Source organism: Oncorhynchus clarkii, chromosome 9, assembly GCF_045791955.1.
Source record: "Oncorhynchus clarkii lewisi isolate Uvic-CL-2024 chromosome 9, UVic_Ocla_1.0, whole genome shotgun sequence".
NCBI lineage: Eukaryota > Metazoa > Chordata > Actinopteri > Salmoniformes > Salmonidae > Oncorhynchus > Oncorhynchus clarkii.
Window position 1 is genome coordinate 81005458 of NC_092155.1, and position 20393 is coordinate 81025850.

General features: G+C 46.3%; 1 protein-coding gene across 1 annotated transcript in view; it reads right to left on the reverse strand.

Moving 5' to 3' along the window:
- Positions 1-20393, reverse strand: part of LOC139417452 (neural cell adhesion molecule L1.1-like) — a 113458-nt gene that overhangs the window by 64489 nt on the left and 28576 nt on the right. Inside the window, exons 2-5 of the mRNA XM_071166738.1 lie at positions 11763-12046; positions 9250-9352; positions 3362-3534; positions 1362-1484 (exon numbers count right to left, since the gene is read on the reverse strand). Of these exons, the coding sequence (XP_071022839.1) occupies positions 1362-1484; positions 3362-3534; positions 9250-9352; positions 11763-11877 (514 nt within the window). The 5' untranslated portion in view covers positions 11878-12046. The remainder of the gene's footprint in view (positions 1-1361; positions 1485-3361; positions 3535-9249; positions 9353-11762; positions 12047-20393) is intronic.

Below are 20393 nucleotides of genomic sequence, written 5' to 3' on the forward strand. Positions count from 1 at the left end.
CCTGAACAAGGCAGTTTAACCCACTGTTCCCCTGAACAAGGCAGTTTAACCCACTGTTCCCCTGAACAAGGCAGTTTAACCCACTGTTCCCCTGAACAAGGCAGTTTAACCCACTGTTCCCCTGAACAAGGCAGTTTAACCCACTGTTCCCCTGAACAAGGCAGTTTAACCCACTGTTCCCCTGAACAAGGCAGTTTAACCCACTGTTCCCCTGAACAAGGCAGTTTAACCCACTGTTCCCCTGAACAAGGCAGTTTAACCCACTGTTCCCCTGAACAAGGCAGTTTAACCCACTGTTCCCCTGAACAAGGCAGTTTAACCCACTGTTCCCCTGAACAAGGCAGTTTAACCCACTGTTCCCCTGAACAAGGCAGTTTAACCCACTGTTCCCCTGAACAAGGCAGTTTAACCCACTGTTCCCCTGAACAAGGCAGTTAACCCACTGTTCCCCTGAACAAGGCAGTTAACCCACTGTTCCCCTGAACAGGCAGTTAACCCACTGTTCCCCTGAACAAGGCAGTTAACCCACTGTTCCCCTGAACAAGGCAGTTAACCCACTGTTCCCCTGAACAAGGCAGTTAACCCACTGTTCCCCTGAACAAGGCAGTTAACCCACTGTTCCCCTGAACAAGGCAGTTTAACCCACTGTTCCCCTGAACAAGGCAGTTTAACCCACTGTTCCCCTGAACAAGGCAGTTAACCCACTGTTCCCCTGAACAAGGCAGTTTAACCCACTGTTCCCCTGAACAAGGCAGTTTAACCCACTGTTCCCCTGAACAAGGCAGTTTAACCCACTGTTCCCCTGAACAAGGCAGTTTAACCCACTGTTCCCCTGAACAAGGCAGTTTAACCCACTGTTCCCCTGAACAAGGCAGTTTAACCCACTGTTCCCCTGAACAAGGCAGTTTAACCCACTGTTCCCCTGAACAAGGCAGTTTAACCCACTGTTCCCCTGAACAAGGCAGTTAACCCACTGTTCCCCTGAACAGGCAGTTAACCCACTGTTCCCTGAACAAGGCAGTTAACCCACTGTTCCCCTAAACAAGGCAGTTAACCCACTGTTCCCCTGAACAAGGCAGTTAACCCACTGTTCCCCTGAACAAGGCAGTTAACCCACTGTTCCTAGGCCGTCATTGAAAATAAGAATTTGTTCTTAACTGACCTGCCTAGTAAAATAAAAACATTTTTTTAAATAAATGCCATTTTAACTTCTACAGGGCCTATAAAGTACAACGTTTTTATTCTCACTATTGTGACCGATCAGATTAAATGGATTAACAAAATGGAGTTAGACTGCAATGCACGAATAGTTCACCAGACTGAGAAACAAACACCCGCACGCACAAACAGCCAGTGCTTACTCTTGTCCATCCAGTGTATGTGAGGGATGGTGGAGCTCCTGGGAGGGTTGCAGTGGAGAACAACACTAGCTCCTTCCTCTGCCGTTTTATGTGATCTCTTCTGCTTAGGGAGGGTCGGTGTCGCTGTAACACACATACCATCATCATCATCATCGTATTACATGTTACATTCAATCACATTGGCAAGCACCGCTAAAATACACACATTAATATCGGCTGGAAAGTGACAAAATAAAAATGAACATTAGAATATTGACATGTTGCACTTTATTATATTTGACCCTGATTGGTGGGGTCTATATTTGACCCTGATTGGTGGGGTCTATATTAGGCCCTGATTGGTGGGGTCTATATGGTGGGGTCTATATTTGACCCTGATTGGTGGGGTCTATATGGTGGGGTCTATATGGTGGGGTCTATATTTGACCCTGATTGGTGGGGTCTATATTTGACCCTGATTGGTGGGGTCTATATGGTGGGGTCTATATTTGACCCTGATTGGTGGGGTCTATATGGTGGGGTCTATATTTGACCCTGATTGGTGGGGTCTATATTTGACCCTGATTGGTGGGGTCTATATTTGACCCTGATTGGTGGGGTCTATATGGTGGAGTCTATATTTGACCCTGATTGGTGGGGTCTATATTTGACCCTGATTGGTGGGGTCTATATTTCTATATTTGACCCTGATTGGTGGGGTCTATATGGATTGGTGGGGTCTATATTTGACCCTGATTGGTGGGGTCTATATTTGACCCTGATTGGTGGGGTCTATATTTGACCCTGATTGGTGGGGTCTATATGGTGGGGTCTATATTTGACCCTGATTGGTGGGGTCTATATTTGACCCTGATTGGTGGGGTCTATATGGTGGGGTCTATATTTGACCCTGATTGGTGGGGTCTATATTTGACCCTGATTGGTGGGGTCTATATTTGACCCTGATTGGTGGGGTCTATATGGTGGGGTCTATATTTGACCCTGATTGGTGGGGTCTATATTTGACCCTGATTGGTGGGGTCTATATTTGACCCTGTTTGGTGGGGTCTATATTTGACCCTGATTGGTGGGGTCTATATTTGACCCTGATTGGTGGGGTCTATATTTGAGCCTGATTGGTGGGGTCTATGGGTTGGTGTCTGGGACACAGATTAAGGTTAGTCCTAGAATACACTCCCCATTTAAATCTCTAGAGTCTAAGACGTTGGTGGTTATTGTTTAAGATAGTCATTGAATTGTAGGACCCCTTTATGTACAAAAAAAATATTTAAACATGATTTGATTTGGCCTTTACTTCTATAGCCCAGAGAAATGCATTGATTAACACATTCATAAATGGCAAAAAAGACAGTCAAAAAATTCCTCATAAGAAATAAGATTTTGTAGTGTCTGTCCTATATCTAGGAGATATAAGAAAGCTCAGGAAATATATATCAACATATATAACCCCTTGTTTTGGGTAGGCACAAAATCTTTTTGACCAGTACCGGTTACTTTCAAAGGAGTCCCGTGACACTGGGATCATAAATGAGTTTGTAGACCAAACCATTTGGACGCTACAAACAGAAGTTGGCACATCGACGGGACCGACTTCAGTCGAGTCTCCTGACACACCATTGTTGTACAGCCTTTTGGTGAGAAGACTGATTGTAGGGACGTCTCATGGTCTGACAAACACTGCTCTCGCTCTTCACCTCTGACCACAGATGAGGAAGTGCGACACTGGCATATGCAGAGGATTGAGACACATCCTCAATGTATTCTCCATAAAGTTAGTCCTACATTAAATAGCCATTCTACAGATGAAGGATAGTCCTGGACTAAAAACAAAGACCATTCAACGTGTGTGTGTGACAGAGCACAGACTCTCATTGCCATAGTGATGGCTGAGTGGCATCATGGCTAGGCTGTCTCTAGTTGATGGTTGTCAGGGGAATGACAGAACTACTGTCTAAGTACAGTCACACAAGAGAGGATGTGTTTGTGCGTGTGAGCCTCACATTCAGTGATGAGTTTGACGGTGTGTGTCATGGCTGTTCCCAGGGTGTTGTCGGCGTAGCAACGGTAGTGTCCTTGGTAATCGCTGAGCAGCTTGTCGCCATGGGCTGTGAAATTTCCAGAACCATTATGTCCCATCCAGTTCAACTTCTTACCATCCTTTACCCAGCGGAAACTAGAGAGGAGGAAGAAAGAGAGAGACAGAGAGGAGAGGGAGCGAGAGGAGAGAGAGGCGAGAGAGAGAGAGGGGGAGAGAGAGAGGGAGAGGGAGTGAGGAGAGAGAAGAGAGAGAGAGAGAGAGAGAGAGAGAGAGAGAGAGAGAGAGAGAGAGAGAGAGAGAGAGAGAGAGAGAGAAGAGAGAGAGAGAAGAGAGAAGAGAGAGAGAGAGAGAGAGAGAGAGAGAGTGAGGAGAGGGAGAGAGGAGGGAGAGAGGAGAGAGAGAAGAGAGAGATGGGAGTGACAGAGGGGGAGGTTAGAGATAAAGACATGAAGAGAGGAAACAGACCAATCAGAGAAGACCACCAGTCCAGTTAATGATATAATTTCCTGTCTCCTATTATTATGATACCTCCTTTATCACCATGGCAATGGAACACTGGATCTCACGGGGAAAGAATGGACACGCCAGCTGTTTCTCACACTCACAGATAGTATAGTAGGGTATACCTGGGTGTGGGGATGCCAGTGGCCTCGCAGAGCAGTATGATATTGTTAATGGTAGGGTATACCTGGGTGTGGGGGTGGCCTTGCAGAGCAGTATGATATTGTTAATGGTAGGGTATACCTGGGTGTGGGGGTGGCCTTGCAGAGCAGTATGATATTGTTAATGGTAGGGTATACCTGGGTGTGGGGGTGGCCTTGCAGAGCAGTATGATATTGTTAATGGTAGGGTATACCTGGGTGTGGGGGTGGCCTTGCAGAGCAGTATGATATTGTTAATGGTAGGGTATACCTGGGTGTGGGGGTGGCCTTGCAGAGCAGTATGATATTGTTAATGGTAGGGTATACCTGGTTGTGGGGATGCCAGTGGCCTTGCAGAGCAGTATGATATTGTTAATGGTAGGGTATACCTGGGTGTGGGGATGCCAGTGGCCTTGCAGAGCAGTATGATATTGTTAATGGTAGGGTATACCTGGGTGTGGGGGTGGCCTTGCAGAGCAGTATGATATTGTTAATGGTAGGGTATACCTGGGTGTGGGGGTGGCCTTGCAGAGCAGTATGATATTGTTAATGGTAGGGTATACCTGGGTGTGGGGGTGGCCTTGCAGAGCAGTATGACATTGTTAATGGTAGGGTATACCTGGGTGTGGGGGTGGCCTTGCAGAGCAGTATGATATTGTTAATGGTAGGGTATACCTGGGTGTGGGGGTGGCCTTGCAGAGCAGTATGATATTGTTAATGGTAGGGTATACCTGGGTGTGGGGGTGGCCTTGCAGAGCAGTATGATATTGTTAATGGTAGGGTATACCTGGGTGTGGGGCTGGCCTTGCAGAGCAGTATGATATTGTTAATGGTAGGGTATACCTGGGTGTGGGGGTGGCCTTGCAGAGCAGTATGATATTGTTAATGGTAGGGTATACCTGGGTGTGGGGATGGCCTTGCAGAGCAGTATGATATTGTTAATGGTAGGGTATACCTGGGTGTGGGGGTGGCCTTGCAGAGCAGTATGATATTGTTAATGGTAGGGTATACCTGGGTGTGGGGCTGGCCTTGCAGAGCAGTATGATATTGTTAATAGTAGGGTATACCTGGGTGTGGGGGTGGCCTTGCAGAGCAGTATGATATTGTTAATGGTAGGGTATACCTGGGTGTGGGGATGGCCTCGCAGAGCAGTATGATATTGTTAATGGTAGGGTATACCTGGGTGTGGGGGTGGCCTTGCAGAGCAGTATGATATTGTTAATGGTAGGGTATACCTGGGTGTGGGGGTGGCCTTGCAGAGCAGTATGATATTGTTAATGGTAGGGTATACCTGGGTGTGGGGATGGCCTTGCAGAGCAGTATGATATTGTTAATGGTAGGGTATACCTGGGTGTGGGGATGGCCTTGCAGAGCAGTATGATATTGTTAATGGTAGGGTATACCTGGGTGTGGGGGTGGCCTTGCAGAGCAGTATGATATTGTTAATGGTAGGGTATACCTGGGTGTGGGGGTGGCCTTGCAGAGCAGTATGATATTGTTAATGGTAGGGTATACCTGGGTGTGGGGATGGCCTTGCAGAGCAGTATGATATTGTTAATGGTAGGGTATACCTGGGTGTGGGCGTGGCCTTGCAGAGCAGTATGATATTGTTAATGGTAGGGTATACCTGGGTGTGGGGGTGGCCTTGCAGAGCAGTATGATATTGTTAATGGTAGGGTATACCTGGGTGTGGGGGTGGCCTTGCAGAGCAGTATGATATTGTTAATGGTAGGGTATACCTGGGTGTGGGGGTGGCCTTGCAGAGCAGTATGATATTGTTAATGGTAGGGTATACCTGGGTGTGGGGGTGGCCTTGCAGAGCAGTATGATAGTGTTAATGGTAGGGTATACCTGGGTGTGGGGCTGGCCTTGCAGAGCAGTATGATATTGTTAATGGTAGGGTATACCTGGGTGTGGGGGTGGCCTTGCAGAGCAGTATGATATTGTTAATGGTAGGGTATACCTGGGTGTGGGGATGCCAGTGGCCTTGCAGAGCAGTATGATATTGTTAATGGTAGGGTATACCTGGGTGTGGGGGTGGCCTTGCAGAGCAGTATGATATTGTTAATGGTAGGGTATACCTGGGTGTGGGGGTGGCCTTGCAGAGCAGTATGATATTGTTAATGGTAGGGTATACCTGGGTGTGGGGGTGGCCTTGCAGAGCAGTATGATATTGTTAATGGTAGGGTATACCTGGGTGTGGGGGTGGCCTTGCAGAGCAGTATGATATTGTTAATGGTAGGGTATACCTGGGTGTGGGGGTGGCCTTGCAGAGCAGTATGATATTGTTAATGGTAGGGTATACCTGGGTGTGGGGCTGGCCTTGCAGAGCAGTATGATATTGTTAATGGTAGGGTATACCTGGGTGTGGGGATGGCCTTGCAGAGCAGTATGATATTGTTAATGGTAGGGTATACCTGGGTGTGGGGGTGGCCTTGCAGAGCAGTATGATATTGTTAATGGTAGGGTATACCTGGGTGTGGGGCTGCCAGTGGCCTTGCAGAGCAGTATGATATTGTTAATGGTAGGGTATACCTGGGTGTGGGGATGCCAGTGGCCTTGCAGAGCAGTATGATATTGTTAATGGTAAGGTATACCTGGGTGTGGGGGTGGCCTTGCAGAGCAGTATGATATTGTTAATGGTAGGGTATACCTGGGTGTGGGGATGCCAGTGGCCTTGCAGAGCAGTATGATATTGTTAATGGTAGGGTATACCTGGGTGTGGGGCTGGCCTTGCAGAGCAGTATGATATTGTTAATGGTAGGGTATACCTGGGTGTGGGGGTGGCCTTGCAGAGCAGTATGATATTGTTAATGGTAGGGTATACCTGGGTGTGGGGATGGCCTTGCAGAGCAGTATGATATTGTTAATGGTAGGGTATACCTGGGTGTGGGGCTGCCAGTGGCCTTGCAGAGCAGTATGATATTGTTAATGGTAGGGTATACCTGGGTGTGGGGGTGGCCTTGCAGAGCAGTATGATATTGTTAATGGTAGGGTATACCTGGGTGTGGGGGTGGCCTTGCAGAGCAGTATGATATTGTTAATGGTAGGGTATACCTGGGTGTGGGGGTGGCCTTGCAGAGCAGCATGTTATTGTTAATGGTAGGGTATACCTGGGTGTGGGGGTGGCCTTGCAGAGCAGTATGATATTGTTAATGGTAGGGTATACCTGGGTGTGGGGGTGGCCTTGCAGAGCAGTATGATATTGTTAATGGTAGGGTATACCTGGGTGTGGGGGTGGCCTTGCAGAGCAGTATGATATTGTTAATGGTAGGGTATACCTGGGTGTGGGGGTGGCCTTGCAGAGCAGTATGATATTGTTAATGGTAGGGTATACCTGGGTGTGGGGATGGCCTTGCAGAGCAGTATGATATTGTTAATGGTAGGGTATACCTGGGTGTGGGGGTGGCCTTGCAGAGCAGTATGATATTGTTAATGGTAGGGTATACCTGGGTGTGGGGGTGGCCTTGCAGAGCAGTATGATATTGTTAATGGTAGGGTATACCTGGGTGTGGGGCTGGCCTTGCAGAGCAGTATGATATTGTTAATGGTAGGGTATACCTGGGTGTGGGGGTGGCCTTGCAGAGCAGTATGATATTGTTAATGGTAGGGTATACCTGGGTGTGGGGGTGGCCTTGCAGAGCAGTATGATAGTGTTAATGGTAGGGTATACCTGGGTGTGGGGCTGGCCTTGCAGAGCAGTATGATATTGTTAATGGTAGGGTATACCTGGGTGTGGGGGTGGCCTTGCAGAGCAGTATGATATTGTTAATGGTAGGGTATACCTGGGTGTGGGGATGCCAGTGGCCTTGCAGAGCAGTATGATATTGTTAATGGTAGGGTATACCTGGGTGTGGGGGTGGCCTTGCAGAGCAGTATGATATTGTTAATGGTAGGGTATACCTGGGTGTGGGGGTGGCCTTGCAGAGCAGCATGATATTGTTAATGGTAGGGTATACCTGGGTGTGGGGATGCCAGTGGCCTTGCAGAGCAGTATGATATTGTTAATGGTAGGGTATACCTGGGTGTGGGGATGGCCTTGCAGAGCAGTATGATATTGTTAATGGTAGGGTATACCTGGGTGTGGGGGTGTCCTTGCAGAGCAGTATGATATTGTTAATGGTAGGGTATACCTGGGTGTGGGGGTGTCCTTGCAGAGCAGTATGATATTGTTAATGGTAGGGTATACCTGGGTGTGGGGCTGGCCTTGCAGAGCAGTATGATATTGTTAATGGTAGGGTATACCTGGGTGTGGGGGTGGCCTTGCAGAGCAGTATGATATTGTTAATGGTAGGGTATACCTGGGTGTGGGGGTGGCCTTGCAGAGCAGTATGATATTGTTAATGGTAGGGTATACCTGGGTGTGGGGGTGGCCTTGCAGAGCAGTATGATAGTGTTAATGGTAGGGTATACCTGGGTGTGGGGCTGGCCTTGCAGAGCAGTATGATATTGTTAATGGTAGGGTATACCTGGGTGTGGGGGTGGCCTTGCAGAGCAGTATGATATTGTTAATGGTAGGGTATACCTGGGTGTGGGGATGCCAGTGGCCTTGCAGAGCAGTATGATATTGTTAATGGTAGGGTATACCTGGGTGTGGGGGTGGCCTTGCAGAGCAGTATGATATTGTTAATGGTAGGGTATACCTGGGTGTGGGGGTGGCCTTGCAGAGCAGCATGATATTGTTAATGGTAGGGTATACCTGGGTGTGGGGATGCCAGTGGCCTTGCAGAGCAGTATGATATTGTTAATGGTAGGGTATACCTGGGTGTGGGGATGGCCTTGCAGAGCAGTATGATATTGTTAATGGTAGGGTATACCTGGGTGTGGGGGTGTCCTTGCAGAGCAGTATGATATTGTTAATGGTAGGGTATACCTGGGTGTGGGGGTGTCCTTGCAGAGCAGTATGATATTGTTAATGGTAGGGTATACCTGGGTGTGGGGCTGGCCTTGCAGAGCAGTATGATATTGTTAATGGTAGGGTATACCTGGGTGTGGGGGTGGCCTTGCAGAGCAGTATGATATTGTTAATGGTAGGGTATACCTGGGTGTGGGGATGGCCTTGCAGAGCAGTATGATATTGTTAATGGTAGGGTATACCTGGGTGTGGGGGTGGCCTTGCAGAGCAGTATGATATTGTTAATGGTAGGGTATACCTGGGTGTGGGGATGGTCTTGCAGAGCAGTATGATATTGTTAATGGTAGGGTATACCTGGGTGTGGGGATGCCAGTGGCCTCGCAGAGCAGCATGATATCGTCTAATGAAAAGGCCGTTAAGGACTCAGGCATCTTTGTCAGAGTAGGAGGCTGTAACACTGGACATAAAGTAGACATTATTATTAATAATTCATTATTGCCACATTATCCATCACTGTACACGTTGTTACTACTCCTAATCACATTAACCATCACTACACGTTGTTACTACTCCTAACCACATTAACCATCACTGTACACGTTGTTACTACTCCTAACCACATTAACCATCACTACACGTTGTTACTACTCCTAATCACATTAACCATCACTACACGTTGTTACTACTCCTAACCACATTAACCATCACTGTACACGTTGTTACTACTCCTAATCACATTAACCATCACTGTACACAGTGTTACTACTCCTAACCACATTAACCATCACTACACGTTGTTACTACTCCTAATCACATTAACCATCACTACACGTTGTTACTACTCCTAATCACATTAACCATCACTACACGTTGTTACTACTCCTAACCACATTAACCATCACTACACGTTGTTACTACTCCTAATCACATTAACCATCACTACACGTTGTTACTACTCCTAATCACATTAACCATCACTGTACACAGTGTTACTACTCCTAACCACATTAACCATCACTGTACACAGTGTTACTACTCCTAACCACATTAACCGTCACTACACGTTGTTACTACTCCTAATCACATTAACCATCACTACATGTTGTTACTACTCCTAATCACATTAACCATCACTACACGTTGTTACTACTCCTAACCACATTAACCATCACTACACGTTGTTACTACTCCTAATCACATTAACCATCACTACACGTTGTTACTACTCCTAATCACATTAACCATCACTGTACACAGTGTTACTACTCCTAACCACATTAACCATCACTGTACATGGTGTTACTACTCCTAACCACATTAACCATCACTGTACATGTTGTTACTACTCCTAACCACATTAACCATCACTACACGTTGTTACTACTCCTAATCACATTAACCAGCACTACACGTTGTTACTACTCCTAACGACATTAACCATCACTACACGTTGTTACTACTCCTAATCACATTAACCATCACTACACGTTGTTACTACTCCTAATCACATTAACTATCACTGTACACAGTGTTACTACTCCTAACCACATTAACCATCACTGTACATGGTGTTACTACTCCTAACCACATTAACCATCACTGTACACAGTGTTACTACTCCTAACCACATTAACCATCACTGTACATGTTGTTACTACTCCTAATCACATTAACCATCACTGTACATGTTGTTACTACTCCTAATCACATTAACCATCACTGTACACGTTGTTACTACTCCTAATCACATTAACCATCACTACACGTTGTTACTACTCCTAATCACATTAACCATCACTGTACATGTTGTTACTACTCCTAATCACATTAACCATCACTGTACATGTTGTTACTACTCCTAATCACATTAACCATCACTGTACACGTTGTTACTACTCCTAACCACATTAACCATCACTGTACACAGTGTTACTACTCCTAACCACCATATTATGGGAGGAACTTACTGTTCTGTACTTTATCTGTTAGTCCATAGAGAGCAGGGACAGACAGAGACAGAGTTAGGATTAGGGTCATTGTTAGTAGATGTCAGCTAGAAACAATACAACGAGAACTATATTGAAATAGCAAGAGAGAGAGAGAGACTTCACTTTCAGCTGGGAGGAGAGGAGAGGAGAGGAGAGGAGAGGAGAGGAGAGGAGAGGATGCATATAGATAGAGACTTTCTTGTTGATCCTGATTATGTTGTTATTCTGACTCAGACTCCACTTCTTTCTAACTCTCTGTCCCTTTCTATTCATCCCTCTCTCTCCCCCCTGTCTCCCGCATGGCGCAGTGGTCTAAGGCACTGCATCTCAGTGCAAGAGGCATCTCTACAGTCCAAGGTTCAAATCCAGGCTGTATCACATCCAGCTGTGATTGGGAGTCCCATCGGGCAGCGCACAATTGGCTCAGCCTGGGTTTGGCTGGGGAAGGCTTTCATTGTAAATAATAACTTGTTCTTAACTGAATTGCTTAGTTAAATACATAAATGTCTCTCTCTTAGCCACACCCAGATGAGAAGGTCAGACAAGCTCTCTCCTATTTCCTCCCCTCCCCCCTCTCCATAGGGACAAGTCCTGACCTCTGAATTACCCTCTGCCAGGGACAAGTCTGTCTTAATGTGTTAATGGGATTGGATGAGTAAGCAAGAAGTGTGTCTAGCTGTTAGAGATACTCAATTGAACCATTTTCACATAATATGACATCTCAAATGTCTTTATTCTTTTGGACCTTTCGTGAGTTTACTCTTAATTTTTTCTTGTTTATTTCTCTTTTGTTTATTATCTATTTCACTTGCTTCGGCAATATTAACATATGTTTCCCATGCCAATAAAGCCCTGAAATTTAATTGAATTGATACTCACAGTTTTGGGGGATCTGAATGGCTCCATGAGCGAGTAGATGAGAGGAGGAGAGGAGGAACAGAGGGAGGAGGAGGGCAGGGGGGCTACTGCCCCTCTGATACTGAGATACACACATCTCTTACTGTCCCATCAACACTACACACACACACACACCAGGAACCCCTGGAATCCTCTGGTGCGCGTGAAAAACAGACTGACACACGTGTCTGTGTTTGTTGGCGTATCTGTCGGGGGTGTCTCGTCCAGCAGTCTCTCTTTTCCCTCGGTCTCCTTGTCCGCTGCCACTGCAAAGAATAAAGGAGAGAGAGACAAAGAGCGGACCAATCGAACAAAGAAAGGGTGAAGGAGAGAGGGGAGGAGAGAGGTGAAGGAGAGAGGGGAGGAGAGAGGTGAAAGAGAGAGGGGAGGAGAGAGATGAAGGAGAGAGGGGAGGAGAGAGGTGAAGGAGAGAGGTGAAGGAGAGAGGGGAGGAGAGATTAATATCACCTTAATGAGTCAGAGGGGGTCTGTTCTCTGCCTCTAACAACTAGGAGGATGGGGACTTTACTCTGATTGAGAAGGGGTGGAGAGAGGGGGGGGTGGAGAGGAGAGAGAGGGGGGTTGTGAGAGGGGAGGGGTGGACAGAGGGGAGGGGGTGGAGAGAGAGGGGGGTGGAGAGAGAGGGGAGGGGTGGAGAGAGAGGGGGGTTGTGAGAGGGGAGGGGAGGGGTGGACAGAGGGGAGGGGGTGGAGAGAGGGGGGGTGGAGAGAGAGGGGAGGGGTGGAGAGAGAGGGGGGTTGTAGATATATACTGACAGCTGGCTAATGTAGCCCCCCCCAGATCCTATAATTACCCATCCCACGCCGTACACTCCCCTAAACCTCCACTCCACACAAACACCTTCCCAAACACACTGTGACCCCAACCCAATCTCTGCTATTGTTGTCAAACACCACCCCTGAACCACACACACACACACACACACACACACACACACACACACACACACACACACACACACACACACACACACACACACACACACACACACACACACACACACACACAGCTGCTGCCTGTCCTGCTCGACGGGACCAGCGGGACAACATCAAAATAAAGAAAGAGAGATTGGGAGGAGTGAGGTCACAATAGCAGACAGAATAGAAGAGGAAAGAAGTTACTAGTCGGAGAGCGAGAGAGAGAGACCAAGGAGTGTCATGTGTGTCCTATGTCATGCCAACAGTAAAATATTCTGAGACCATTCATGTTTGGGGGTTGCTTCTCAGCCAAGGGAGTGGGCTCACTCACAATTCTGCCTAAGAACACAGCCATGAATAAAGAATGGTACCAACACATCCTCCGAGAGCAACTTCTCCCAACCATCCAGGAACAGTTTGGTGACGAACAATGCCGTTTCCAGCACGATGGAGCACCTTGCCATAAGGCAAAAGTGATAACTAAGCGGCTCGGGGACCAAAACATTGAGGCTAACCCTAACCCTATCCATAGAGACTAACCCTAACCCTAACCCTATCCATAGAGACTAACCCTAACCCTTATCCTACCCATAGAGACTAATCCTAACCCTATCCTACCCATAGAGACTAACCATAACCCTAACCCTACCCTTAGAGACTAACCCTAACCCTAGCCATAGAGACTAACCCTAATCCTACCCATAGAGACTAACCCTAACCCTAACCCTACTCATAGAGACTAACCCTAACCCTAATCCTACCCATAGAGACTAACCCTAAACCTAGCCATACCCATAGAGACTAACCCTAAACCTAACCGTACTCATAGAGACTAACCCTAACCCTATCCATAGAGACTAACCCTAACCCTATCTATAGAGACTAACCCTAACCCTTATCCTACCCATAGAGACTAATCCTAACCCTATCCTACCCATAGAGACTAACCATAACCCTAACCCTACCCATAGAGACTGTTACGGATACAGGTATCCTGTGTCTGTGTGTATCCTGTGTGTGTTTCTTTTCTCTCCTTCTCCCCTCACAGGTGAAAATCATTACTCCCCAATCAGTCAACAATCAACCCATCAATCAGAAGACACACCTCCTCCTGTTTCCTACCCTATCACAGTTCCTTCCCCAGGGTGTTTTTGCATATTTGTTTCTTTCCTTGGGTCCAGCTCAGCCCCTTTTCCTGCTCCCCCCCCCATTACCGTGTGTTTATAATAAACCCTGAGTGTGACGGTATTATTTCGGTTGTCGTGGTTATTTCGTTCACACTTACTTTGTCACAATTATAATTTACATGAGTTATGTTACGGGTCTCACTACCATCCCCCCTAGACTGTCGGGCCAAAAGAGATTCGTAACAGAGACTAACACTAACCCTATTCATAGAGTCCAACACTAACCCTACTCATAGAGACTAACCCTAACCCTATTCATAGAGACTAACCCTAACCCTAACCCTATTCATAGAGACTAACACTAACCCTACTCATAGAGACTAACCCTAACCCTATTCATAGAGACTAACCCTAACCCTAACCCTACCCATAGAGACTAACACTAACCCTATTCATAGAGTCCAACACTAACCCTACTCATAGAGACTAACCCTAACCCTACTCATAGAGACTAACCCTAACCCTATCTATAGAGACTAACCCTAACCCTATCCATAGAGACTAAGCCTAACCCTAACCCTATTCATAGAGTCTAACAATAACCCTACTCATAGAGACTAACCCTAACCCTACTCATAGAGACTAACCCTAACCCTATCTATAGAGACTAACCCTAACCCTATCCATAGAGACTAAGCCTAACCCTAACCCTATTCATAGAGTCTAACAATAACCCTACTCATAGAGACTAACCCTAACCCTAACCCTATCCATAGCGACTAACCCTGACCATATCCAGAGAGACTAACCCTAACCCTATCCATAGAGACTAACCATAACCCTATCCATAGAGACTAACCCTAACCCTATCCATAGAGACTAACCCTAACCCTATCTGTAGAGATTAACCCTAACCCTATCCATAGAGACTAACCCTAACCCTTACCCTATCCGTAGAGACTAACCCTTACACTATCCGTAGAGACTAACCCTAACCCTATACCATAGAGACTAACCCTAACCCTATCCATAGAGACTAACCCTAACCCTTACCCTATCCGTAGAAACTAACCCTTACCCTATCCAGAGACTAAGCCTAACCATATCCATAGAGACTAACCCTAACCCTATCCCTTTCCATAGAGACTAACCCTAACCCTATCCATAGAGACTAACTCTAACCCTATCCATAGAGACTAACCCTAACCCTATCCATAGAGACTAACCCTAAACCTATCCATAGAGACTAACCCTAACCATATCCATAGAGACTAACCCTAACCCTATCCATAGAGACTAACCCTAAACCTAACCCTATCCATAGAGACTAACCCTAACCCTATCCATAGAGACTAACCCTAACCCTATCCATAGAGACTAACCCTAAACCTATCCATAGAGACTAACCCTAACCCTATCCATAGAGACTAACCCTAACCCTATCCATAGAGACTAACCCTAAACCTAACCCTATCTATAGAGACTAACCCTAACCCTAACCCTAACCCTATCCAGAGAGACTAACCCTAACCCTAACCGTATCCAGAGAGACTAACCCTAACCCTATCCATAGAGACTAACCCTAACCGTATCCAGAGAGACTAACCCTAACCGTATCCAGAGAGACTAATCCTAACCCTATCCATAGAGACTAACCCTATCCATAGAGATTAACCCTAACCCTATCCAGAGAGACTAACCCTAACAATAACCCTATTCATAGAGACTAACCCTAACCCTGCCCATAGAGACTAACACTAACCCTATTCATAGAGACCAACACTAACCCTACTCATAGAGACTAACCCTAACCCTACTCATAGAGACTAACCCTAACCCTATCTATAGAGACTAACCCTAACCCTATCCATAGAGACTAACCCTAACCCTAACCCTACCCATAGAGACAAACCCTAACCCTATCCATAGCGACTAACCCTGACCATATCCAGAGAGACTAACCCTAACCCTATCCATAGAGACTAACCATAACCCTATCCATAGAGACTAACCCTAACCCTAACCCTATCCATATAGACTAACCCTAACCCTATCTGTAGATATTAACCCTAACCCTATCCATAGAGACTAACCCTAACCCTATCCGTAGAGACTAACCCTTACACTATCCGTAGAGACTAACCCTAACCCTAACCCTATACCATAGAGACTAACCCTAACCCTATCCATAGAAACTAACCCTTACCCTATCCAGAGACTAAGCCTAACCCTATCCATAGAGACTAACCCTAACCCTATCCCTTTCCATAGAGACTAACCCTAACCCTATCCATAGAGACTAACTCTAACCCTATCCATAGAGACTAACCCTAACCCTATCCATAGAGATTAACCCTACTCCTACCCATAGAGACTAACCCTAAACCTATCCATAGAGACTAACCCTAACCCTATCCATAGAGACTAACCCTAACCCTATCCGTAGAGACTAACCCTAAACCTAACCCTATCTATAGAGACTAACCCTAACCCTATCCATAGAGACTAACCCTAACCCTATCCATAGAGACTAACCCTAAACCTATCCATAGAGACTAACCCTAACCCTACCCATAGAGACTAACCCTAACCCTATCCAGAGAGACTAACCCTAACCCTAACCGTATCCAGAGAGACTAACCCTAACCCTATCCATAGACTAACCCTAACCCTATCCATAGAGACTAACCCTAACCCTATCCAGAGAGACTAACCCTAACCCTAACCGTATCCAGAGAGACTAACCCTAACCGTATCCAGAGACACTAACCCTAACCCTATCCATAGAGACTAACCCTAACCCTATCCAGAGAGACTAACCCTAACCCTAAACGTATCCAGAGAGACTAACCCTAACCCTATCCATAGAGACTAACCACATTATCCCAAGTTGCATAGCAGTCAGACGTCCTTTGTCCTCGTCTTGTCGTGTCCCGTATATATATATATATATTTACACCTTACTACGCATATCTTTTATATATTTTATTTTCCAAAAACTCAACTTCAAAACATTCTCCTGCAACCCGCCTCACCAATTAAAAATAAAGAAGTATTACTTACCTCAAATCTGAACTCGACAATAGAAGCTAGCCAGAAGTTAGCCAGAAGCTAACCAGAAGCTAGCCAGAAGCTAACCAGAAGCTAGCCAGTTTACTGGCTAACGTTAGTATTCAGCTAACCACGGTTTGTGGTCATCAGCTATCCTTTAGCTCTAAAATCTATCGCCAGTTTTGAACAACGCAACTCAGATCAGAACATACCGGGACCTAGTTACACCTGGATCTCACAGCTAGCTAGCTGCTATCCGTGTGACTATTGGCTTACGTCGATCCCGGAGCAAACATCAATTATTCTGGAGCTAGCCAGCTGAAGAGTTCCATCAGCCACTCCTGGGCTACAACCACCTATCCGGACCCGTTTTACTGCCAATGAGGAGCCCCACGACTGGACTACCGACGTTATCTGCCCGAGGGAGTTATCCAACTGGCCCCTCGGTTGCGACGTTACCTGAACGCCCATCTGCAGCCTGCTAATCGTTAGCTGTCTTTACGACTGCTATCTGAATAGGTCTATCAGACAATTTTTCTTGGGTCACTATAACTATATATATTTTGCCAATTGGATTGATCCCCTCTACCACACGGAACCCCACTAATCTACCAACGGAAATGCACGAGGTGGCTAAAAACAGACCTCCATCCTCTGCCAGCTTGCTACCCGGCAGGGTAGCCTAGTGGTTAGAGTGTTGGACTAGTAACCGGAAGGTTGCAAGTTCAAACCCCCGAGCTGACAAGGTACAAATCTGTCGTTCTGCCACTGAACAGGCAGTCATTGAAAATAAGAATTTGTTCTTAACTGACTTGCCTAGTTAAAATAAAATAAAATGGCCCGGCTAGCTGTCTGAATCACCGTGACCCCAACCAACCTCACTACTCACTGGACCCTTTTGATCACTCGATTAAGCATGCCTCTTCTTAATGTCAATATGCCTTGTCCATTGCTGTTCTGGTTAGTGTTTATTGGCTTATTTCACTGTATTTCAAGCCCTGCTCATTTCATTATACCTTATCCAACCTTTCAGTTCCACCTCCCACACATGCCATGATATCACCTGGTTTCAATTATGTTTCTAGAGAAAATATCTCTCTCATCATCACTCAATACCTAGGTTTACCTCCACTGTATTCACATCCTACCATACCTTTGTCTGTACATTATACCTTGAAGCTATTTTATCGCCCCCAGAAACCTCCTTTTACTCTCTGTTCCAGACATTCTAGACGACCAATTCCCATACCCTTATCCTACTCCTCCTCTGTTCCTCGAGTGATGTAGAGGTGAATCCAGGCCCTGCAGAACTTAGCTCCACTCTTATTCCCCAGGAGCTCTCTTTTGATGACTTCTGTAACCGTAAAACCGTAATAGCCTTTGTTTCATGCATGTTAATATTAGAAGCCTGCTCCCTAAATGTGTTTTATTCACTGCTTTAGCACACTCTGCCAACCCAGATGTTCTAGCCATGTTTGAATCCTGGCTTAGGAAGACCACCAAAAATTCTGAAAATTTGATCCCTAACTACAACATTTTCAGATAAGATAGAACGGCTAAAGGGGGCAGTGTTGCAATCTACTGCAAAGAAAGCCTGCAGAGTTCTGTCCTACTATCCAGGTCTGTACCCAAACAATTTGAACATCTACTTTTAAAAATCCACCTCTCTAAAAACAAGTCTCTCACCGTTGCCGCCTGCTATAGACCACCCTCTGCCCCCCAGCTGTGCTCTGGATACGTGAAGTGATTGCCCCCCATCTATCTTCAGAGCTCGTGCTGCTAGGCGACCTAAACTGGAACATGCTTAACACCCCAGCCATCCTACAATCTAAGCTTGATGCCCTCAATCTCACACAAATGATCAATGAACCTACCAGGTACCACCCCAAAGCCGTAAACACGGGCACCCTCATAGATATCATCCTAACCAACTTGCCCTCTAAATACACCTCTGCTGTTTTCAACCAAGATCTCAGCGATCACGGATCACTGCCAGTATCCGTAATGGGTCAGCGGTCAAACGACCTCCACTCATCACTGTCAAACGCTCCCTGGCACACTTCAGCGAGCAGGCCTTTCTAATCGACCTGGCCGGGTGTATACTGGAAGGATATTGATCTCATCCCGTCAGTAGAGGATGCCTGGTTATTTTTTTTTAAATGCCTTCCTCACCATCTTAAATAAGCATGCCCCATTCAAGAAATGTAGAACCAGGAACAGAAAAAGCCCTTGGTTCTCTCCAGACCTGACTGCACTTAACCAACACAAAAACATCCTATGGCGTTCTGCATTAGCATCGAACCGTGATATGCAACTTTTTAGGGAAGCTAGAAACCATCATACACAGGCTGTTAGAAAATCCAAGGCTAGCTTTTTCAAGCAGAAATTTTCTTCATGCAACACAAACTCAAAAAGGTTCTGTGACACTGTAAAGTCTATGGAGAATAAGAACACCTCCTCCCAGCTGCCCACTGCACTGAAGATAGGAAACACTGTCACCACTGATAAATCCACTATAATTGAGAATTTCAATAAGCATTTTTCTACGGCTGGCCATGCTTTCCACCTGGCTACCCCTACTCCGGTCAACAGCACTGCACCCCCCCACAGCAACTCGCCCAAGCCTTCCCCATTTCTCCTTCTCCCAAATACAGTCAGCTGATTTCCTGAAAGAGCTGCAAAATCTGGACACCTAAAAATCAGCTGGGCTAGACAATCTGGACACTCTCTTTCTAAAATGATCTGCCGAAATTGTTGCCACCCCTATTACTAGCCTGTTCAACCTCTCTTTCTGAGATTCCCAAAGAATGGAAAGCAGCTGCGGTCATCCCCATCTTCAAAGGGGGGGACACTCTTGACTCAAACTGCTACAGACCTATATCTATCCTACCCTGCCTTTCTAAGGTCTTCAAAAGCCAAGTCAACAAACAGATTACCGACCATTTCGAATCCCACCATACCTATGTATGTAATCTGATTTCAGAGCTGGTCATGGGTGCACATCAGCCACGCTTAAGGTCCTAAATGATATCTTAACCGGCATCGATAAGAAACAATACTGTGCAGCCGTATTCATTGACCTGGCCAAGGCTAGCAACTCTGTCAATCACCACATCCTCATCGGCAGACTCGACAGCCTTGGTTTCTCAAATGATTGCCTCGCCTGGTTCACCAACGACTTCTTTTATAGAGTTCAGTGTGTCAAATCGGAGGGTCTGTTGTCCGGGCCTCTGGCAGTCTCTATGGAGGTGCCACAGGGTTCAATTCTTGACCGACTCTCTTCTCTGTATACATCAATGATGTCGCTCTTTCTGCTGGTGAGTCTCTGATCCACCTCTACGCAGACGACACCATTCTGTATACTTCTGGCCCTTCTTTGGACACTGTGTTAACAACCCTCCAGGCGAGCTTCAATGCCATACAACTCTCCTTCCATGGCCTCCAATGGCTCTTAAATACAAGTAAAACTAAATGCATGCTCTTCAACTGATCGCTGC